General features: G+C 46.7%; 2 protein-coding genes and 1 pseudogene across 2 annotated transcripts; 1 reads left to right on the top strand and 2 right to left on the bottom strand.

The window, feature by feature from the left end:
• Nucleotides 1-12,184: 12,184 nt before the first annotated feature.
• Nucleotides 12,185-13,616, top strand: LOC136518924 (protein SRC2-like). Its single transcript, XM_066512610.1, has one exon. It carries the CDS (start codon nt 12,379-12,381, stop codon nt 13,243-13,245), a length of 867 nt encoding a protein of 288 aa, XP_066368707.1. The 5' UTR covers nt 12,185-12,378; the 3' UTR covers nt 13,246-13,616.
• A 2,243-nt stretch (nt 13,617-15,859) lies between these two features.
• Nucleotides 15,860-16,589, bottom strand: LOC136518279 (pectinesterase inhibitor 8-like; annotated as a pseudogene).
• A 140-nt stretch (nt 16,590-16,729) lies between these two features.
• LOC136518278 (probable glutathione S-transferase GSTF1) lies at nt 16,730-17,901 on the bottom strand. The gene is made up of 3 exons (XM_066511915.1): nt 17,602-17,901; nt 17,455-17,503; nt 16,730-17,322 (listed from the first exon to the last, which is right to left on the bottom strand). The coding sequence occupies exons 1-3, from the start codon at nt 17,755-17,757 to the stop codon at nt 16,841-16,843; spliced, it is 687 nt and encodes a 228-aa protein (XP_066368012.1). The 5' UTR covers nt 17,758-17,901; the 3' UTR covers nt 16,730-16,840.
• Between the last annotated feature and the right edge of the window lie 5,107 nt (nt 17,902-23,008).

Raw genomic sequence — 23,008 nt, 5'->3', positions numbered from 1 at the left:
AGATGGCTCTAACTTGATCTTCAAAGGCTTTAGATATGAGAATCTATACTTGGTTGATTTCAATGCTAGTGAAGCTAGATTATCTACATGCTTGTTCACTAAGTCTAGCATGGGTTGGTTATGGCATAGAAGGCTTGGTCATGTTGGAATGAAACAATTGAATAGATTGGTTAAGCATGACTTAGTTAAAGGCTTGAAAGATGTTGTGTTTGAAAAGGATAAGCTTTGTAGATCTTGTCAATGCCTGGCAAACAAGTTGGAAACACCCATCCTAAGAAAAGCATGATGAGCACTAGTAAAGCATTTGAGTTATTGCACATGGATTTGTTTGGGCCAACACAATACACTAGTATCGGTGGAAACAAATATGGATTAGTGATAGTGGATGACTACACTAGATACACATGGGTATTCTTTCTAGTGGACAAAAGTGATGTATTTGCAATATTCAAATCATTTGTCAAGGGCATTCACAATGAGTTTGAAACAACCATCAAGAGAGTTAGAAGTGACAATGGTAGTGAGTTCAAGAATACTAGAATTGATGAGTTATATGATGAATTTAGAATTAGACATCAATTCTTCAGCCTAAGTACACATCCCCAATCAAATGGCCTTGTTGAGAGGAAGAATAGAACACTCATTGATATGGCAAGGTCTATGCTTAGTGAATACAATGTGAGTCAATCCTTTTGGGCCGAAGCTATCAACACCGCTTGCTATTAGTAGCAACCGCCTCTATTGTCACCGATTGAAAGAGAAGACACCATATGAGCTCTTGAATGGTAGAAAGCCCAACATTGCATATTTTGGGTCTTTGGATTGCAAATGCTATATCTTGAAGAAAGGCACTAGATTGGGCAAGTTTGACAAGAAATGTGATGAAGGATTCCTACTTGGTTATTCCACTACAAGCAAAGCATATAGAGTTTGGAATTTGGATAGTGGTACTCTTGAGGAAGTTCATGATGTTGAATTTGATGAAACCAAGGGTTCATAAGTAGAGAATGAGAACTTAGAAGATGTTAGAGGCATTCAACTTTCAAATGCCATGAAGAACATGGATATTGGTGAATTAAGGCCTAGGACAAGTGATTGATGATGAAGATGATCAAGTACAAGTGCTCTCCAACTCAAATGTGCAAGATGATACAAATCAAGTTAGTGCAAGTGAATCTCATGATAATGAACAAGATCAAGTGGCTAGTACATCATCTCAACCCAATGATCAAGCAAGTGCAAGCAATCAAGTTCCGTTGCTCCAACCAACAAGTATTGCAAGAGATCATCCTTTGGATACAATCATTAGGTGATATTTCAAGAGGTGTACAAACAAGATCAAGATTAGCATCATTTTGTGAACACTTCTCATTTGTGTCATCCATTGAACCAAAGAAGATAGATGAAGCTTTGATGGATGTTGATTGGGTGAATGCTATGCATGAAGAATTGAATAACTTCACAAGAAATCAAGTATGAGAGTTGGATAGAAAGACCAAAGGGACATAATGTGATTGGAAACCAAATGGGTCTTTACAAACAAGCAAGATCAAGATAGGGATAGTGGTAAGGAACAAAGCAAGATTGGTAGCACAAGGCTATACACAAGGTTGAAGGTCTTGACTTTGGAGAAATATATGTCCCGGTTGCTAGATTGGAAGCAATTAGAATCTTGCTAGCCTATGCTTGTGCCCACAACATCAAGCTCTATCAAATGGATGTTAAGAGTGCATTTCTCAATGGTTATATCAATGAAGAAGTATATGTTGAGCAACCTCCCGGTTTTGAAGATGATAAGAAACCCTAGCCATGTATACAAGTTGAAGAAAGCATTGTATGGCTTGAAGCAAGCACCTAGAGCATGGTATGAGAGATTGAGGGATTTCCTACTCTCTAAAGGGTTCACAATGGGCAATGTTAACACCACTCTTTTCATCAAGAAGATTGGAAAAGATCTATTTGTATTGCAAATCTATGTTGATGATATCATATTTGGATCAACCAATCAAGAATTTTGTGATAAGTTTGGAAAGATGATGGCTAATGAGTTTGAGATGTCCATGATTGGAGAATTGAGTTACTTCCTTGGTCTTCAAATCAAGCAATTAAAGAATGGTACATTTGTGAGTCAAAGCAAGTACATCAAGGACATGATCAAGAAGTTTGGCATGATTGATAGCAAAGTCATTAGCACACCAATGGGAACAAATGGCAACTTAGATAGTGATGCAAGTGGAAACATAGTAGATCAAAAGTTGTATCAGTCTATGATTGGAAGCCTACTCTATGTGACCGCATCAAGGCCGGATGTCATGTTTAGTGTATGCATGTGTGCAAGATTTCAAGCCTCACCAAGAGAAAGTCATTTGAAGGCTACAAAGAGAATATTGAGGTACTTGAAGCATACACCAAATATTGGTTTGTGGTATCCCAAAGGAGCAAAGTTTGAGCTAGTTGGTTACTCTGACTCGGATTATGCGGGATGCAAGGTTGAAAGGAAGAGCACATCGGGCACATGTCAATTGTTGGGAAGATCACTTGTTTCATGGTCATCAAAGAAGCAAAATAGTGTTGCATTATCATCCGCCGAAGCCGAATACATATCCGCCGGTAGTTGTTGTGCACAAATACTTTGGATGAAGGCCACTTTGAGTGACTTTGGAATCAAGTTCAAGAAAGTGTCATTGCTATGTGACAATGAGAGTGCAATTAAGTTGACCAACAATCCGGTGCAACATGCAAGAACAAAGCACATTGATGTCCGCCATCATTTCATAAGAGATCACCAACAAAAGGGGGATATTTGCATTGAGAGTGTAGGCACCGAAGATCAACTTGCCGATATATTCACCAAGCCATTGGATGAGAAAAGGTTTTGCAAGCTAAGGAATGAGTTGAACATATTGGATTTCTCAAATATGTGTTGATGCACCCCCACTCATATGACATGCCTATCCTTCGAGCGATCCAAGGTAAAAGTTGATTGGCATGACACACATCCTTGCTAAGGACATGTTTAGTGCATCTAGTCATATTTTCAATCTAATTAGGACCTTTCAAATGGTTCTATTTTATTAAGCTCATTCATGAAAATCAAATGAATTTGATGTTTATATGGTATCACTATTGCTTCTATGCTTGATTTGATCTAGTGATAGCATATGACATGTTTATGGGCTTGTAAACCTAGTGTTTAATCTAGAAAATGAGCTATAAGTGTTTAACTCAACATGGTACAAGATAACCCTTATTTGGAGGTGTGAAGAAGCTTGTCCTTGGATCAAACCGAGTTAAATATCTTTGGTAAATAATCTAGACTAAACCAAATTTGAGAAAATAATCCTCACCCCATTGATTGACATTGATAATCTCGACCCTACAAGTAATACTATCTATATTTAGAACCTTTATGGTCATTGATGACAAAGGGGGAGAGAAACAAAGATACTAGTACATGGGGAGAAAAACGAAGATATTAGTGTACTAAGATAGTGAAAAGACAACAAAGGGGGAGAACTTGGCATAGGGGGAGAGATATGACAATGGAAAGGAATCAATTAACATTTTGAGCACACAAGTAGGGGGAGCAAGCTCATGAACTTGTATGGTGCATTTAAATGTGCATTTCATATGTTTGCTTGCATGGCACAAGTATTAAATTTAAACATCCATACTTGTGTGATGAATGTTAGTTGTAAGATTGAATGATAAAATGAAATCACTAGATAACTTTCATTTTTCAAGTAAGCCTTTACAAGTGGTATCTTTCTAAAGTATGTTTCCAAGTGATTTTGAGCTAACCATGGTGCTAAGGATGATATATTAGTGCACTCCGATTGGTATCACGCTTCAAAGGTCCATCTTTTATACCTTAGCATCATTTGGTAGACATTGACTCCTATATTTCCTATCTAAGCATATGTGCAAGCTATAATTCAAACTCTTAGCACATATGTAGGGGGAGCAATTGCTACCATTTGGGGTTCATGAAACTTGTCCATATCCTTTTACACATGGTAAAAATGCTTGGGCAAGCAACATGGATTCAATTGAATTTCAATTCATATCTTTGTGTAAGGGTTGTCATCAATTACCAAAAAGGGGGAGATTGAAAGCTCTAGTTTGGTTTTGGTGAATTGATGAAACCCTAAGCGCTAACCTAGTTTATCAAGTGATCATGAGATAGGTAGCACATCTCAAGTGGAGAAGCTAATGAAGATCATAACATGACAATGGTGATGGCATGGCGTTGATCAAGGGCTTAAACTTGAAAAGAAGAAAGAGAAAAACAAAAAGCTCAAGGCAAAGGTATAATGTGTAGGAGCTATTTTGTTTTGGTGATCAAGACACTTAGAGAGTGTGATCACATTTAGGTTTGATAGCCGTACTATTAAGAGGGATGAAACTCGTATCGGAATATGGTTATCAAAGTGCCACTAGATGCTCTAACTCATTGCATATGCATTTAGGATCTAGTGGAGTGCTAACATCCTTGAAAATGTTTGTGAAAATATGCTAACACATGTGCACAAGGTGATACACTTGGTGGTTAGCACACTTGAGCAAGGGTGAAGAAGAATGGAGGAGATGCCAGCGTCGGTCAAGTGACCGAACGCTGGATCCAAAAGCACCAGACGCTGACTGCCTACGTCCGGTCATGCTGACTGGCGGTAAGTGGCTAGGGTTTACCACCGAACGCTAGGCTATGTCCGGTCGAGGTGGACCGAACACGTCCGGTCGAGGAAAACTGGTTTTTGACCCTTACTGTACTCGACCGAACGCTGAGGCTCCAGCGTCCGGTCAGTTTTGCCGGAGCGTCCGGTCAGCCTCGTAGCCGTTGACATCTGACGAACAGCATTTGAAGCCAGTAACACATGGCGTCCATCAGTGGATCAGACGCTGAGGGATGGCGTCCGGTCAAATGGACCGGAGCGTCCGGTCAGAGCACATTGTGCCCAGTGAAGGGGTACAACGGCTCTATTTCGTGGGGGCTTCTATTTAAGCCCCATGGCCGGCTATGGCTCACATCTTTGGCCATTTTCATTGACATAGCAACCTTGTGAGCCTAGCCAAAGTCCTCCCACTCATCTCCATCATTGATTCATCATCATAGTGAGATTGGGAGTGATCCAAGTGCATTGCTTGAGTGATTGCATCTAGAGGCACTTGGTGTTCGTGTTTCGCTATGGATTTCGCTTGTTACTCTTGGTGGTTGCCGCCACCTAGACGGCTTGGAGCAGCGAGGATCGTTGAGCGGAGGGTGGTGATTATCTCCGGCTCCGATCGTGGTGATTGTGAGGGGTTCTTGACCTTCCCCGGTGGAGCGCCAAAAGGTACTCTAGTGGATTGCTCGTGGCTTGTGTGATCCTCATCTTGTGTTGGTTGTGCGACACCCTATTGAGGATTTGGCGTGTGAAGCCAATTAGCGCGTGAACCTCCAAGTGAGTGAATCGCCACAACGAGGAGGAGCTTGCCGGCAATTAAGTGAACCTCGGTAAAAATCATTGTGTTCATCCTTTGATTCCGAGGCGATTGGTCTTCATTGTTATTTATCCTTGTGATTGATTGGTTCACTCCTCTACATGGCGGTATAACTATCTTGATCACTCTATTTACATTATCACAAACTAGTTGACAAGCTCTTTAGTGTAACTAGTTGTGAGAGCTTGCTTGCTTGGTTGGTGTGGCTCTTTAGTTAGCCTTTGAGAGCACACTAACATAGGGTAGTGTCATACCTCTTGTGTGAATCGACACTATCTAAACTAGAATTATGGTAGGTGGCTTGCATTTTGAGTAGGCTAGCGCAACACTTGCTTCGCCTCAAAATTGTCTAACTATTTTGTTAAGTGTTGTTGTAGAAATTTTATTAGGCTATTCACCCCCCTCTAGCCATTAGGACCTTTCAGCCAGCACGAGCCACCCGTTGCCGCTTGAAATCTCCCCAAAATCGCCCACGAGGAGTCGGACGCAACCGCACCATGGAGAAATGGAGGTAGGGTTCGTTTCCCTAGAACCAGGCAGAGGGGGCGCTTTTGGTCCGTGCCACCGGGCTACAGACTAGGCAAAGGACATCAAACACGTGTATTGCAGCCCACGAGCGTAGCCAGGCCATCGGGCCAGGTATCAAACACGCCCACAGGGACCGAGTGAGAGTGGGGTGGGATCTTCCTCCTGTTTTATAAGCACTGTAATTGTTAATATGGTGGGCGGCTACGTAGGTACAAGTCGGTGGGCGGCTGCATCAGGGGTTGATATGGTGGGCGGCAAGGTAGGTACGAGTCGGTTGGCGGCTGCGTAGGGTTTGATACAGTGGGCGGCTGCGTAGGTATGAACTGGGTGCTGGTGGGCAAGAGCGGTTTGGTGGATGGCTAGGTGACATTTGGTGGGTGACTGGGTAAGAGCGATTTGGTGGACGACGGTGAATAACTAGGTAGGTACAATTCGTGGCCGATCGGCTAGGTAGATGTGATTCGGTGAGCGGCTAGGTAAGAACGGATTGGTAGACGACGTCGTGTGAACACTGTGACATGTTTTAAATTTGCATAAGAGAAAGCATGTCTTAAATTGTGGCCCATGTAGACAACTTAGCCATCTCAAGAGAAAGATTTGGGTTGTTTGTAGAAATTTATTCATTTACTTATACTTTTCATGTTTTTTCTTTAAATGAAAACCATCAATCATAAATTTCATGCATGGAAGTAACTTCAATGAAACATCAACAAAATGTGAATACGTACTAAAATTGCATCAACCACAAATATCAACTAATTATTGGGTCTATACTTTTTTCCATAAAATAAAATAATTCAAATATAATGTTAGGGAAACATAAAATAAAAAATAACACACACAAACACGTGCAACACACACACGTGTAGTCACACACGTGCACACACACACACACACGCATCGCACCTAGATTTGGATGCAGGGTCTATCGGTTTGGGCTTGGGTTCGGGTTTGGGCTCCGGAGGCTGGTGACTTGGGGATCGGAGGAAGGAGCGCCATTGTTCGTAATTTTTATTATTTTTAGAAAAAAGGGGTTTTCCTATTCTATTACAAGGTTGGTAAAACAAAGAAAATTCAGGGCAGGGGAACGGAGAAGAAGCCCGTCAGAGAAGGACGCCGCCTCGACGGACACCACACCTCACCACCAGTGCTGGTCTATCATGGGATTGAGTGGGAAAGGAAGGGAGAAGAAGGAAGGCAGCGTAGCGCCGGAGGGGCCACTTATAAAGGCGGCAGCTTTCACCGGAGGCACGAGCGCGTGTGCACGGAGGTTTCAACATTTCCATGCGAGCCCACACGAGCCACCCGCCGCAGCTCGAAATTGCCCCAAAATCGCCCGCGAGGAGCCACACGCAACTGCACCCTGGAGAAATGGAGGTAGGGTCCGTTTCCCTAAAGTCAGTCGGAGGGGGCGCTTTTGGTCCACGCGAGCTGGGCTGTGGACTGGGCCAAGGACATCAAACACGCGTATTGCAGCCCACAGGTGCAGCCAGGCTGTCGGGACAGGGTATCAAACGCGCCCACAGAGACCGAGTGAGAGTGGGGTGGGGTGGGGTCTTCCTCCCATTTTATAAGCACAGTAAGGGTTGACACGGTGGGCAGCTGGGCAAGAGCAGTTTGGTCAGCGAGGGTGGACGGCTGGGTATGTGCGACTCGGGGACGAATAGGTCGGTGTGATTCGGTTGGTAAGAGCTATTTGGTGGGCAATGATGAACAACTAGGTAGGTGCGATCTTAGGGCGGCTAGGTAGATATGATTCAGTGAGCGGCTAGGTAAGAACGGATTGGTAGACAACGTTGTGTGAACATGTGATATGTTTTAAATTTGTATAAGAGAAAGCATGTGTTAAATTGTGGCCCACGTAGACAACTTAGCCATCTCAAGAGAAAGATTTGGGTTGTTTGCATAAAATTATTCATTTACTTATATTTTCATGTTTTTTCTTTAAATGAAAACCATCAATAATAAATTTCATGCATGGAAGTAACTTCTAGGAAACATCAACAAAATGTGAACACCTACAAAAATTCCATCAACCACAAATATCAACTTATTATTGGGTCTAACTTTTTTTCCATAAAATAAAAATAATTCAGAAATAATGTTAGGGAAACATAAAATAAAAAATAACACACACATACATGCACACGCAAACACACGTGCACGCGCGCGCACACACGCAGTCGCGCATGCACACGCACGCGCACACACACGCACGCACCGCACTGCACCTAGATTAGGATGCAGGATCGATCGGTCTGGGCTTGGGTTTGGGTTTGGGCTCCGGAGGAGGGTGACTTGGGGATAGGAGCAAGGAGGGCCATTGTTCGTAATTTTTATTATTCTTAGAAAAAAGGCATTTTCCCATTCTATTACAAGGTTGATAAAATAAAGAAAATCCGAGGCGGGAGGGCGGAGAGGAAGCCCACTGCCTCGACGAACACCACACCTCACCACCAGCGCTGGTCTCTCATGGGATTGAGTGGAGAAGGAAGGGAGAAGAAGGAAGGTAGTGCAGCGCCTGAGGGGCCGCTTATAAAGGTGGCAGCTTTCACCGGAGGCACGAGTGCGCACGGAGGTTTCAATGTTTCCATGTGAGCATGCGTGAGCCACCCGCCGCCGCTTGAAATCTCCCCAAAATCGCCCACGAGGAGCCGCACGCAACCGCGCCCTGGAGAAATGGAGGTAGGGTTCGTTTCCCTAGAACCAGGCAGACGGGGCGCTTTTGATCCGTGCGATCGGGCTACGGACTGGGCCAAGGAAATCAAACACGCGTATTACAGCCCACGGGCGCAGCCAGGCCATCGAGCCAGGTATCAAACACGCCCACAGGGACCGAGTGAGAGTGGGGTGGGGTCTTCCTCCCGTTTTATAGGCCTCGTTCGCTTCGCTAAAAAAAACCGAAACACTATTCCGGCTGATTTGTTGTGAGAGAAAAATACTGTTCCAGCTGAAAAAACAAGCTGAAAAGGACAGATTATAAGAGAAGCAAACAGGGCCATAAGCACAATAATTGTTAATACGGTAGGCGGATGCATAGGTACAAGTCGGTGGGCGGCTGCATTAGGGGTTGATACGGTGGGCGTCAAGGTAGGTGCGAGTCGGTTGGCGGCTGCATAGGTTTCGATACAGTGGGCGGCTACGTAGGTATGAACTGGGTGCTGGTGGGCAAGAGCGGTTTGGTTGACGGCTAGGTGACATTCGGTGGGTGACTGGGTAAGAGCGATTTGGTGGACGACGGTGAACAACTAGGTAGGTACAATTCAAGGCCGATCGGCTAGGTAGATGTGATTCGGTGAGCGTCTAGGTAAGAACGGATTGGTAGACGACGTTGTGTGAACATGTGATATGTTTTAAATTTGTATAAGAGAAAGCATGTGTTAAATTGTGGCCCATGTAGACAACTTAGCCATCTCAAGAGAAAGATTTGGGTTGTTTGCATAAAATTATTCATTTACTTATACTTTTCATGTTTTTTCTTTAAATGAAAACCATCAATCATAAATTTCATACATGGAAGTAACTTCTACGAAACATCAACAAAATGTGAACACCTACAAAAATTCCATCAACCACAAATATCAACTAATTATTGGGTCTATACTTTTTTCCATAAAATAAAAATAATTTTTAAACAATGTTAGGGAAACATAAAATAAAAAATAACACACACATACACGCACACGCAAACACGCACAGTCGCGCACGCACACGCACGCACCGCACTGCACCTAGATTTGGATGCAGGATCGATCGGTCTGGGCTTGGGTTTGGGTTTGGGCTCCAGAGGAGGGTGACTTGGGGGATAGGAGCAAGGAGGGCCATTGTTCGTAATTTTTATTATTCTTAGAAAAAAGGCGTTTTCCCATTCTATTACAAGGTTGATAAAATATAGAAAATCCAAGGCGGGAGAACGGAGAGGAAGCCCACTGCCTCGACGAACACCACACCTCACCACTAGCGCTGGTCTCTCATGGGATTGAGTGGAGAATGAAGGGAGAAGAAGGAAGGTAGTGCAGCGTCGGAGGGGCCGCTTATAAAGGCGGCAGCTTTCATCGGAGGCACGAGTGCGCATGGAGGTTTCAATGTTTCCATGTGAGCCCGCGCGAGCCACCCGCCGCCGCTTGAAATCTCCCCAAAATCGCCCACGAGGAGCCGCATGCAACCGCGCCCTGGAGAAACGGAGGTAGGGTTAGTTTCCCTGGATCTAGGCGGAGGGGGCGCTTTTGGTCCGTGCGACCGGGCTACGGACTGGGCCAAGGACATCAAACACGCGTATTGCAGCCCACGGGCACAACCAGGCCGTTGGGCCAGGTATCAAACACGCCCACAGGGACCGAGTGAGAGTGGGGTGGGGTCTTCCTCCGGTTTTATAAGCATAGTAAGGGTTAATACGGTGGGCGGCTGGGTAGGTACGAGTCGGTGGGCGGCTGCATTAGGGGTTGATATGGTGGGCGGCTAGGTAGGTGCGAGTCGGTTGGCGGTTGCATAGGGATTGATACGGTGGGTGGTTGCGAAGGTATGAACTGGGTGCTGGTGGGCAAGAGCGGTTTGGTGGACGACTAGGTTACATTCAGTGGGTGGGTGGGTAAGAGCGATTTGGTGGACGACGATGAACAACTAGGTAGGTACAATTCGAGGGCGGCTAGGTAGCTGTGATTCGGTGAGCGGCTTGGTAAGGTGATTTGGTTGACGACGTCGTGTAAACATTGTGATGTGTTTTGAATTTCTATAAGAGAAAACACTGTGTTAAATTGTGGCCCACATAGACAATGTAACCATCTCAAGGGAGAGATGTGGGTTGTTTGCACGAAAATTATTCATTTACTTTTACTTTTTTTTTTGCTTTTTCTTTAAAGGGAAACCATCAATAATAGATTTTTCATGCATGGAAGTAACTTCAACGAAATATCAACAAAATGTGAACCTATAAAGATCCCATCAACCACAAATATCAACTAATTATTGGGTCTATATTTTCCCAATAAAATAAAATAATTCAAAAATAATGTTAGGGAAAAATAAAATAAAAAATAACACACACAGACGCACACACACGCACACGCGCGCGTGCGCACCGCACGCAATCACGCACACTCATCACACACACACCCTACATGTTGGGAGGAAACGATGTTAATTCTAGACAAGTTAAGGTGGCGTCATGTTCTAGGTGTCATTTTAGAAGATCTCTTCGTCTCATTGTGGGTAACTACTTCCATGGCTTACATAGAGATGCTCCAGTTTGATGGTTATTTGACAGACACACTCACGAACACACACACGCGCATGCACACGTCACGTGCGCGCATGCACACGTCACGTGCGCGCATACACAACACACACAGCACCACGCACGTGCGCGCACACACAACACCACCCTTCCCCCTACATGGTTGGAGAAAAATGCTGTCAATTCTGGACAAGCTAAGGGTGTGTCACACACACATGTTGGGAGGAAAACAATGTCGATTCTAGAGACAAGCTAAGGTGGTGTCATGTTGTCTCTTAAAGGTGTCATTTTAGATGATCTCTTTGTCTCATTGTGGGTAAATACTTCCACAGGTTACAAAAGGGATGCTCCAATTTGATGGTCATTTGTGGAAATAAGATGATCCAATACCGCTCAAACGGATGATAGTGATTTGATCAATTATGTCAGTCACTTTTTATGTTTATCAGTCATGTGCTACCATTTGATCAATTGTCAGAGAATTGGAGGGTTTTGAAGACTTGTCACATGCTTTGATACACTTTCATGACTCTTTTTCTGTGGGAGGATGATTGAGCTTTCTGAACATTGACCGTCTCGCTTTGTAGTGTAAGGTAATCGATGGACCCCTATGCCCGCCTCCTCCGCGCTGGCTGGCCTGCCTCCCCCAAGATCATTTCTAAGCTTGTAGGACTTCCGAACCCGATTCCACAATATCGCATAAGGTAAGAAGAGCTCAAATCTCAAACACGGTATAGAAAAATGTGTTTTTCTAAACCGAATTCAAGGTAAACCCGTCAAGTATATCCCATTCATTACCAGTAATCACATTGTATGCTTTCTCTTTGACCATTTGTCAAAGAACCGCCATTGCCGGTTTACCGCTAATAACCATAGCCCTAAGAATAACAAATGTAACCAACCTAAGTGAAGCTATTCTTGTCCAATGGCCACGTGCCCACGCCAAATACAAGTGCCCTTGGCATTGCACAAAATCGCCCCCTCCAAAAAAGCCACGAACTGAGCTTAGAAGCTGGAAGGCCAAAACCGTCATTTCGCCATCTACCAACCTTCCATCCTCCGAGTGCGACTCTCCACCATTCCGACACATAAGAAACAGGCAAGAAAAGAGTCCGAGCAGCCGGCGGCGCCACGCAATGGCGTACCAGGTGCTGGAGGTGACGCTGATCTCGGCCAAGGACCTGAAGCGGGTGACGCTCTTCAGCAAGATGCGCGTGTACGCCGTGGCGTCCATCTCCGGCGGCGACCCGCGGCTGCCGACGCACCGGACGTACGCGGACCGCGAGGGGGGACGGAACCCGATATGGCACGCCCCGCTGCGGTTCACCATCCCGCCCGACGCCGACCCGCGCGGCCTCGCCCTGCACGTGCTGCTCCGCGCCGAGCGCGCCTTCGGCGACCGCGACGTCGGCGAGGTGGTCGTGCCCATGCAGGACCTCGCCGCCGCGTCGGCCGAGGGCAGCGTCGCCGGCGCCAGCGCTAACGCCGAGCAGAGGCACCTCAGCTACCAGGTGCGCCGCCCCGTCAGCGGACGCAAGCGCGGCGTGCTCCACATCTCCTACAGGCTCTCCGACGCGCCGGCGCCGGTGCCGGACGCCTACCACCGGTACACGCAGGCCCCGCCGGCGTCGTCCATGTCGTCCAAGCGGCACCACGGCAAGGGCGCCGACGCAGCCATCACCGCGTACCCGGTCGCGACCCCGCGCGGCGGCGGCGCGCGGCAGTACCCGCCGTACGGTCATGCTCCCTACGGCGGCCCCGCCGGCGCGTACCCGCACCACCACCAGTACGGGTACGGCGCGTACGGCTACGGCGCCGCGCCGTACGGGTACGGGGGCCACGGCGCCGCGCCAGCGGGGAGATCAGGCGGCGGAGCAGGGATGGGCACGACGGCGGGTCTCGGCCTCGGCCTGCTCGGCGGGTTGATGATCGGCGACATGATCGCCGACGCCGAGGTGGACGCGGCGTACGACGGCGGGTTCATGGACGGCATGGGCTTCTGATTCTGTGATGCAGTCGTCGCTCAATAACCGACCAGAATGAAACGCGCGGCGGCGGGCGCCATTGATGCCCGGCACACCTCGTTGCATGGCTGTGCAGCATTCTGATTGTGCGTGGATGCATCCAAGCAGTGCACTTTATCTCGTTAATTAACTAACACAACATCCTAGGTACCTAATCCGGGATAATTTTGTACTTTAGCGAACATGAACTGCAAATCTGCAATGTTGAAGCTCTGCAACAAACGTGTGTGTTAAAGCGGGATGACTTTTCATGGACCATCTGAGGTTAATCTTGTTGCATCTTGTTGCTTCTTGTGTTCTGTCTTGTGTCAGAATGAGCTCAATCTGTTCATTTTCTTGTAAAAAAAATATGTACGCAATGAAACGATATGCTACCTGGCTTTTGGGTGTTTCGCTCTGTTCTAGCACACGATTTTTTTTACGATGAAGATCCAACGGACCCCACCTCTTCTTGTACCTCCGGTTGCACCCAGCTCCACCCCCGCTGCCCAGCGAGCGCTCCGCCGCCACCGCTCACCCAGCCGCCGGCACGCGGCCCGCCTCTCCCCGGGTTACTCCTTGGCACAAATCATAAATCACAGATCACAGATCACAAATCACGAGAAATATTTTTTTTTCTATAGAACGACAAGGACAAATATTGGGGGAGAGGCTTGTCGAAACCCTAACTACCACCGCCGTTGTCTTCGTCTCTGGTAGGCACAGATCCAGGAGGAGGAGGAGGAGGAGGAGGAGGAGGAGGGGGCCTACCTCGCGTCGAGGAGGATCCACCGCGGTCGCCGGAGGGGAGGGAGGAGCCGGGCGCCTGAACCCACCGGCGCAGGTACTGCAGGAGGCAAAGCCGTCGGAGTACCGCCGCCGGGTGGTGGTTGAGCGAGCGAGCGAGCCGTCGGATCTCGCGTGGTGTTGAGCCAGCCAGCGAGCAGAGCCGCAGGATATTATGTGCTGGCTCCTCGCAAAACACACAGGTGTAATTTCACATTTCTGTATATCAAAAGAAGAAATTCAAACTGAATAATAATACAATGAAACACGAATACGTCAAAGGGTCTAGCAACTACACAACTGAGGCAAACAAACCAATAAAAACGAAAACGACCAACAAAGACGAACTGGAATAGGACCTCAGCATACGCCGTAGACAAGTCAACTCACACCCCACCACTGCCGTCGTAGGTACAAAATGACGTTGTGTGTTGATGTTGTTAGAGGTCCGGTGATCAAAAGAAAAATGGAAGGGTTAGCGTCCGGATGTCCGGCCGCAGGAGGCCTTCAGACGCTGCTCCCGTTCGAGCGCATCCATTGTGTCCCCTCCAGTCCCATCCTCACGTAACAGAAGGCGCCCTGCCCATCCCCGTAACAGAAGCACGCCGGTAACCCCACGACGTCGAAACGGACAGGAGCGTGCCCGCCTCACCCCGCCTGCGGATGCGGGCCGCGGAGGCATTTGCTAGCCTTAGGCACCCGCACGGTGACCCACGGCGGCGCCCCAGCAGCAACAGGGGCCTACAGCAGGTGGGTCACATTGCAACATGTGCAACACCCGATCTACTTTTGAAACATTCAGATACAACACTTGTAACATATGTCTGGAGACAGGTGAAACACTTGAGACATGTGTCTAAAACACTTGCAAAAATACCTGAAAACCATTGCAAAACATACGCAATATCCAAATAAAATGCTTGCAACATACGCGTGAAACATATGCAACATCCAGATAAACGCATTTGCAAAATACGTCTGAACAAACAGATGAAACATTGGGAACAGAAGTTTGCAACAGACATGTACGACCATTGTAACATATGCAACATCCTAATCTACTTTTGCAACATCCATACAAAACATTTGTAACATACCTCTGAAATATCTGAAACACTCAAAACATGCGCTTGCAACATGCGCTTTCACCAAAACTTGACAGACGGGCGGGCGGAGCACTGAACAAGTGCATAGCGAGATCCGACGCTAGGTCACGTGAAGGAGGATGGTAGTGGACTGGCGGCTGCGCGGCCCCCGGTGAGCAGCGGTGCCCCACGCGAACGGCACCCGCAGTGGAAGGCGGCAACGGCGAGGCGCCCCCATGCTGGAGAAGGCCGCAGTGAGCGACAACCGCGCTGGAGAAGGCGAGCAACAGGCGAGCGATGGTAAACACCGCGATGGCTGTGCGAGTTGGGAAATGTCGCTGTTTTTTCGGAGAAGCCGTGAAGGAAGGTAGAGAGGAGCAGGCCTGATAGGCTAGTAGCACGCAGGCCCAAGAAGCGCGGCGTCCTGACGGTCGGATGCCCGCACCACACAATTTCCGAAAGAAAAAGGATATGGGGCGGTGATGATCCACAAAATTGTAAATGTCCCTTGCAAAAAGTTGGCAAGAGACTTGCCGAACGAACAAAGAGAAAAAAAAATTGCATTTTGATTGAAATTCCATTGCATTGGTGCAATGATATTATGGTATATATATGCACCCATATGTTTCTGTCTTCTGTTTTTCTGCATAAGTTGCCGTAGCTGTTTTTTGCAGCAACAGCAGCTGGCATGTCTCTCACAAAATCACTGTACAAACAGCAAGCTGCAATTGTTTCTGCAAGCAGCCAAACAAGCTCAATCGACATGGTACATGGACAAATATTTGTGGGTGAAAATCGATGGGCATGCACCCTTTCTTTATTCAGGTTCCAAAAGAGCAATGCGGTAATAATCGACTTCTAAGTTCTAACTAGTCAAGAGAAGCAAAACTAGCAGCTACCACGAAGGTACAGAGCCACGGACACGGGAGGTGTTGGATCACTTGATGAGGTTGGTGATGGCGGCACCGATGACGGCCATCTGCTGGCAGTCGGCACCATACCTCGCTAGCACGGGCGGCGTCCTGGCACCGGCCACCGCGAGCGCGGCGTCACACCGGCGCACGAGCGGCGCCACGCGGTCGAACCTCTCCTGGGCGCGCTCGAACAGCCGCACGCCGAGCTCGTCGGCGGCCTCGGCGAAGGCCATGCCCACGGCGTCGTAGGCCTGCGCGCATGCGCCCATGTCCGCCTTCCCCCTGGCGCCGCCGGCCGGCGGGTCCGGGATCGTGCCCTCGTGGACGTCGTACACGGCGTCGTCGCCCAGGCTGACGCCGATCAGCGCCGCCGTCCTCGCCACCCCCACAGGTCCGACTTCACCGCTCCGTGGTACGCCAGAAACTGCTGCGCGCAGAACAGCGCGTCCACGTGCCGGTCCCGCGCCGCGGCCGCCGCGCACGTGCTCTCGATCGTCGCCTCCGTTGCGCGCAGGCCGGTGGACGCCCACGCCACGGCCAGCACGGTCATGGCGAGTGGCGACGACGGCCAGAGGAGAGAATGGTGCCTTCTTCATCCTTATATTCTCTGAGTTGCTTCGATTTGTTTGTTTTCTTGTCAAAGTTGCAATCTTGTATTGAGATTAAGAGAGAAATGGATGAATTTGCACGGAGAAGAAATGAGACGGCGAGGAGTTTGCATGAAACAGGGAGAGACCGAACAAGTGTCCGGTTTACAATGATTTGTGTCTCTAAAACATGGGCCCACTTGTCGGTCAGTCACGGGCTCAATTAAGCGGGCGGTGGCCACGACATGAGCGCGGCGACCTTCCTGGCCGCCGGCCTGGCGGCGATCCTCCGCCACCACGCCGCGACGGCGGGGCGCTCCTCCACGAGCGCGGCGTAGTCCGTGGCCATGAGGTAGTGCGTGAACCCGAAGTGCGCGAGGTCGGCGAGGCTGACGCCGGCGTCCCCGCCCCCGGCCAGGTACGCGTGCTCGCGCAGCCGCGCCTCGTACGCCGCCAGCACCGCCCGCAGCTTCCCGGCGCTCTCGTCGACCACGCGCTGGTCGCGCGCGCCGCCGGCACCGATCATCGGCAGGATCACGCAGTGCCGCACGATCTCCGCGATGGCTGGCTCGTACTGGTGCGCCTCCACCTCCAGCCAGACGTCCACCATGGCGGCCCCCTCGGGGTCGCCTTCCCTCAGCAGGTCGCCGCCGCCGGCGCTCTTGTAGTGCTTTCGGAGCACGTGCCTTGAAATCGCACGTGATTCTAGCGAAAACAAAATAGTTCTTGGTTTAGATGTAGACACAGTACTATTTTACATAAATTTATTCAAAAAATTTAAAAATTGAATTGGTTTAAATGTAGAACTGCATTTCTCGTGGACGGAGGAGGGAGTACCAAATAGCGTGAGTTCTCCGTCCTGGAAGGCAGGGATCTTGCCGAACGGCTGTAGAGAGATCGATGATTTGTTAGAGAGGATGATGAACAGATAAATTTGACAGGCGATGATGAGTGAGAGAGATGATTCCGTTTCGGCGTACGTACGTTACGGGCGAGGTGGTGCGGCGCCTTGTGCTCGCGCGCCGCCATGTCGACGGGGACGAGCTCGTACGCGGCGCCGGCCTCCTCCAGGCACACCAGCACCGTCGCCACGAACGGCGACGCCGCCGGGCCGTACACCTTCACGACGCTGCCCGCCATATGGCTTTTTTGCTTCCTTCCTGCCGGGGCTTCGTCCCGATCGCCTTAGTTCTTTCTCCCGCCGTGGCGACCGGGCAGCTCCCTACTCTGCTCAAGTTTTATGCTTGATCGGAGGTGATCACCAACTGCGAGCAACAAGTTTCGTGGAAGCTGCGTGTGATGGTCATGGAGACGACTGACGAGAGAGGCATCACTCGGCACGCGTGACGTGTCAAGTTTAGTTTACACTTTCCGGTACATCTACTCTGTTTTTTAATCATGTTGTCACTCTCATGGAACTTCGGTACACACTCCGTCCAGGGAAATATAATGATATATCTTGGCATTTTTTTATATATTTGGTTAAGCTTTAGATTGGTTGAGTCGTGAGAAAGTGAGATGCATTCTTCTTAATTAATGGAGGGAATATATCCTAGTTGTAATATATATATAGTAAAAAAAAACAAATATCAATGAGATTTTTTTCCTATTCTTTATTAGCATTTATATCTTCGCGTCCAAGAAATGAAGCTCCAAATAGTCAGAGGTGTTGATTTATCTCTCTTTCGCAAAAAGGAGCGTTGAATTTCGTATGCAAGCATCGTGTTGGTCTTAGGACGTGAAAGATTACACCAAAGAGTCGTCCAGAAGGCCAAGCGGAAGACAATGCAAAAGGAAAATGCAAGGGCAATAATGGATAAGTCACTATATCTAAGACAATTATTGAAGAGCGTAGCACCTTTGGTTCGTGTGTCCAGGCAACTTGAGTGGCTATATAAAAGAAAAGGCAGGTGCATACATTCGGTATACACACACTTTCATGAATCAGAATTCAACCAAATTATATATAAAAAATATTTTAACATGTATTTGGTCTTTAAATTATACAAAACATTCAAGCATGAAAGACCATACTAAGAGTCATCCAAAAGGCCATGTGAAAGCAACCCGCACCAAAAGACAATGCAAAAGGAATATGCGAGGGCAATAATGGATGTGCAACTATAGCCAAGAGCCTAGTACAATTATTAGCATCGTCCAGGTGTCTAGACAGCAGTGAAGACAAATAACAATTCAAAAAGATAGGCGCATGTACGACCATGAGGACAACCTCCTAGCTCCACTTTCCACACCTTCAGTCTAGTATAGTATAGAATAAAGGAGTTGCTTGTGAACACCTCATGCTTGTAAGGCGATGTCTCCAGATTTATGCTCAGTGCTTGGGTTTCTCGAAAGGAATGTAAGTAGTTTTCCTTTGAAAATCATTGTTTTCTTTTAGTTCATTGCTATTTTTATACAAAGTGCCACGTGGAGGATGGCCCAGCTCGTTTTGATTCTCAGTACTCAATCGTTCTCCTCCTCGTCATCATGCCAAATGCATGCGTCTGGCTTTCCTTTTATAGCCGCTCAACGAGCGTTTTGGAGCATCTTGAATTATTTAGCTTCACCGTTGCTCGGACACGTGGACAATGCTCTGCGCTCTTTAGTAATTGTCCTAGCTATCCTGGCACATCTATTATTTCCCTTGTATATTCCTTTTATGTTATCTTTAGGCACGAGCTATTTTCACGGGGTCTTCGAGATGACTTCTTGATATGGTCTTCACGCTCGAATGATTGATGTTACAAATATCGATCAAATTATTAAAAAAAAATTCAAACATGTATTTGGTCTTCTTGTGTATATTTGGTCAGAATAGTGTTCTAGGTGCCTATGCCCTTTTTATAACCTTGCAATATTTAATTCTAGCTCGTATTGTCATTTACCTCAACTTATATAAAAAAATATGTATCAATTCTACTATTAATTTAACTGATTATGTGTTGTGAGGTATGCCAAGTTTGTTCTTCAAAACTATTTATTATGCACCTTATATTCATATCCTATTTAGTATTAACATTTTTTCTTGTATTAACTTCTAAATTTAAATAGTTTAGCTTTTCTATTTTGTTTTAACTTTATATGAATCAAAAGAATAGTTGGCTTCTTGTTGGGGTGGGCCGTATCCCACAGGTCTGATACATATCTGGACGAGTGGACACGTACTAAATATTCCCAAAATTAAATAAAAATCCGATACTCGAAGGATACGCATCGAAGCCGTATCGACGGTGTATCCGTATTGGATACTTATCCGATACACGATACAGCACCTTCTTCACGTATCCGTGCTACAGAGCGTTGCCATGTGATCTATATGATGAACGTGTGCTCACTTGCTGCAGAGTGTCCTTCAAGTAAGCTATATGAATTTTTTTTAGCTGAACACAAACGCATGTAACCGCAGGACGGTAAAGGATTACAGTAGGATCGAGAGAATTTACCTTCATATTCAGAAGAAGAGTTGTGCGGCAGCAATACCGAGCATCACCTGAAATTAGAAGGAATACTCAGCTTGTTCGGGAGGCCGTATCGTATCGTGGATTATTTACTGCTGGCTGGTTTGGTGTGAGAGAAAAACACTGTTCCCGGCTGGAAATTTACGATCGTTTACGAGCAAGCGAACAGGCTGACTAACCACTGAAGCTGAAGCGAACAAATTTTTTTTTTCATAATGGAACAAAGTTCCAGCCTCTACCATCTATGGATGATACGTCACAGAAAAACACCAAAGCCATGAGGCTTACAAGTCCAAGGAAAAAAAATAAAGTTAAGCCCAACTAGTGGGCGCAGCGAACAAAGCAAAACACTAGGCTTCAATACGATTCGTGAAGTTCCAGCTGAACTTCACGAAAACAGCCATGATCAACGTCTCCTATCTTCTGCATCCCTCAAAGAACAGAGGTCTCTCCTCTTCCTTATGCAGCATGGACCACTGTCGTATCCAATACGTCGTCCTGAAAATTACCTGCATCAATGTATTAGGTTTAGCTTTGTTAAATACCATATCATTTCTATTCAACCAAATCGACCAACACAATGCAGCAGCTCCCAGCAAAATCTGGTTTCTAAGTTTTAGACTTAAACCATGTAGCCAGGAACCAAACATATTGGCGAAACTAGTAGGAAGTTGAATTTCATATGTGATATGCACAGTATTCCAAACAAAGCGTGCAAAGTAGCAATCAAAGAACAAATGTTGGATGGTTTCAGCCGAACTACAAACACAACATTTGATACAAACATATGATACCTTTTTATTCCTGAGGATCATATGACAATTATGTTAAGCTTTTGTGACAGCTTTAGTTGTTTCCAACATTTCGTATTACTGGTAGCATTGTACACTTTTGTGTAAACTTCAATCATTCCATCATTTTCAGTGAGCAGCTACCTGTGAGTACGAAGTTCGATATGCGTAGTGATCCTGGTGTTGTGAGGAATTATGGCCGCCTCTTGCTGGAAATGGCTTCTGCTTTTCCAGATGGCTTAGTTTGCTTTTTTGTCAGTTATTCCTATATGGATGGCATTGTCAACAGCTGGCACGAAATGGGAATTCTGCAGGCTATTTCTTTTCACTTGTATATTTTTCTCTCATATAAACCCTACAATTCAGATAAAATATAGACTATGGCAACGAGGAATTGGTCCAATCACGTATTCACGTAACACCTATGCAACTCAGCCAAGTCATAAATCGTCCATATCTGTTAGATAGCGGGGCAGGTCCTCTGGAACACCATTGGTTTATAGTAAGTATATGAAATGGCGTCTAAGCATCTAATGCTATATTTTCATTGCATGTTCTGGATTTTCCATCCAACTATCTATACTGACAAGAATCTCAAGTTGCATTAAGACTTAAAAGTATGTACCAGTACTCTCGCACTCATATAGACACTGATGAATTATTTATTACATCATCAACATGCATATGGTCGTATGGAACTGGATAGGTTGCTTAAGTGTTAAGTCTTACCTTTGGTACTAGATAGATACTATCTAGTCTTTGGACGAAGAATTACACTATCATATCTGCTGTTTTGTTATCTAAACAGATATGGCAGGTATTGGTGATAATTTTTGTTATTCACAAAGATATGCTAGTCATTTGTGTTATGAAAATGAAATACCTGTAAATTTTCTATAGCCCAGATAAGATATATATGCATTAGCTCCAATAACGGAAACCTGGTCTTTCTGTTTTGCAGGACATCATGCAACATAAATTAGTGTTCATCGAAACACCAGATGTCGTTGAGACAACATTGGCTCTTGATAACTACAGAAAGGCATGTGATTGTGGAAGAGGTGCCATTTTCTTCTCTGTTGCCAGGTTGGTCCACCTTATTATTTTCTGAAACAACCTTCCAAATTTATATTTGATCATGTTAAATAATCAGTGATGTGACAGTGACTATGTAACATAGATAAAAAAATGTTGTTGTCACCATTGTAAGCTATAGTTTCACTCTTTCTTGTTAGATTGATCTCTAACCTAACTGGACCCAACGGTCCAGTTGGGCCTTTGATTCGCGCCCTGATCGGGGGCGTCCAGCCCACCATGGCTGGAGGGCCCCTATCACCCTGCGCTATAAAAAGAGGTGGGGCCGGCGGCTCTTATCACGAGGTTGACCTGAGCCGAGCTCCCCACCGACACCTAAACCTTAATCCGATTAGAGAGGGGCGCAGCCAGAGACGGGAAGCCACCAGCCGCGCCGCCCGCTCCATCGACGACGACGTCTTCATCGCCCTCTTCACCAACCGTCACTGCCCGTGCGCAGACTACACCAACGAACCTAATGGCGTCCGCTGAACCCTCCCCCTCTGCGGTGTCAGGTTCAACACCTTCCCCTTCCCTCTTTGTCTCTCTAGTTTTACAAGCATTAGGATATACAACGTCTATCATATCTCGAATAGAACCACTGCACCCGGCTAGATCTATGATCCTAGTGATTCAACAGTTATAACATTGGTACCAGAGCCACGTTTTCTAGGGGTTTTAGATCTAGAACGGGTGTACGATAAGAAACAGAGAAGATCCGTTCGGATCTGAGAAAAGAAGGGGTCTCGGAAGAAAGCCGAACCCTAACCCTAACTGGGTAAAAGAAAGGAGTAAGAAGGAGGGCTCGGTTTCACGTCTAAACCAAACCCTAAAACCCGCAATCAATTCGGGAAAAGAAAAATAGTGAAACCCTAACAATGAACCCGAAACCCTAACCCTAACTTCGATCCCCATCCCCAACCCTAAAATTGGATAGATCCGAAAAGAAAAGGTAGAAATAGGATAGATTCGAGAAGAAAAGAAGAAAAAAATCCAATCAAAGAGAAAAGGGGAAGGGGAAATGGCAAACTTCACCACTGTACCGCTGCCAGTCGTGTAACACCCCAG

Source organism: Miscanthus floridulus, chromosome 17 (assembly GCF_019320115.1).
Source record: "Miscanthus floridulus cultivar M001 chromosome 17, ASM1932011v1, whole genome shotgun sequence".
Lineage (NCBI taxonomy): Eukaryota > Viridiplantae > Streptophyta > Magnoliopsida > Poales > Poaceae > Miscanthus > Miscanthus floridulus.
The sequence above is the reverse complement of the archived record's forward strand: the minus strand, read 5'-3'. Positions and strand labels throughout refer to the sequence as shown.

What these genes read in the sequence shown, in the direction of transcription:
- LOC136518924 (XM_066512610.1), top strand. Translation starts at nt 12,379, where the DNA reads ATGGCGTACCAGGTGCTGGAGGTGACGCTGATCTCGGCCAAGGACCTG.
- LOC136518278 (XM_066511915.1), bottom strand. Translation starts at nt 17,757, where the DNA reads ATGGCGGGCAGCGTCGTGAAGGTGTACGGCCCGGCGGCGTCGCCGTTC. An exon ending in CGCACCACCTCGCCCGTAAC is followed by an intron (nt 17,504 to 17,601) that starts GTACGTACGCCG and finishes ATCTCTCTACAG; the next exon opens with CCGTTCGGCAAGATCCCTGC. An exon ending in CGGAGAACTCACGCTATTTG is followed by an intron (nt 17,323 to 17,454) that starts GTACTCCCTCCT and finishes TGTTTTCGCTAG; the next exon opens with AATCACGTGCGATTTCAAGG.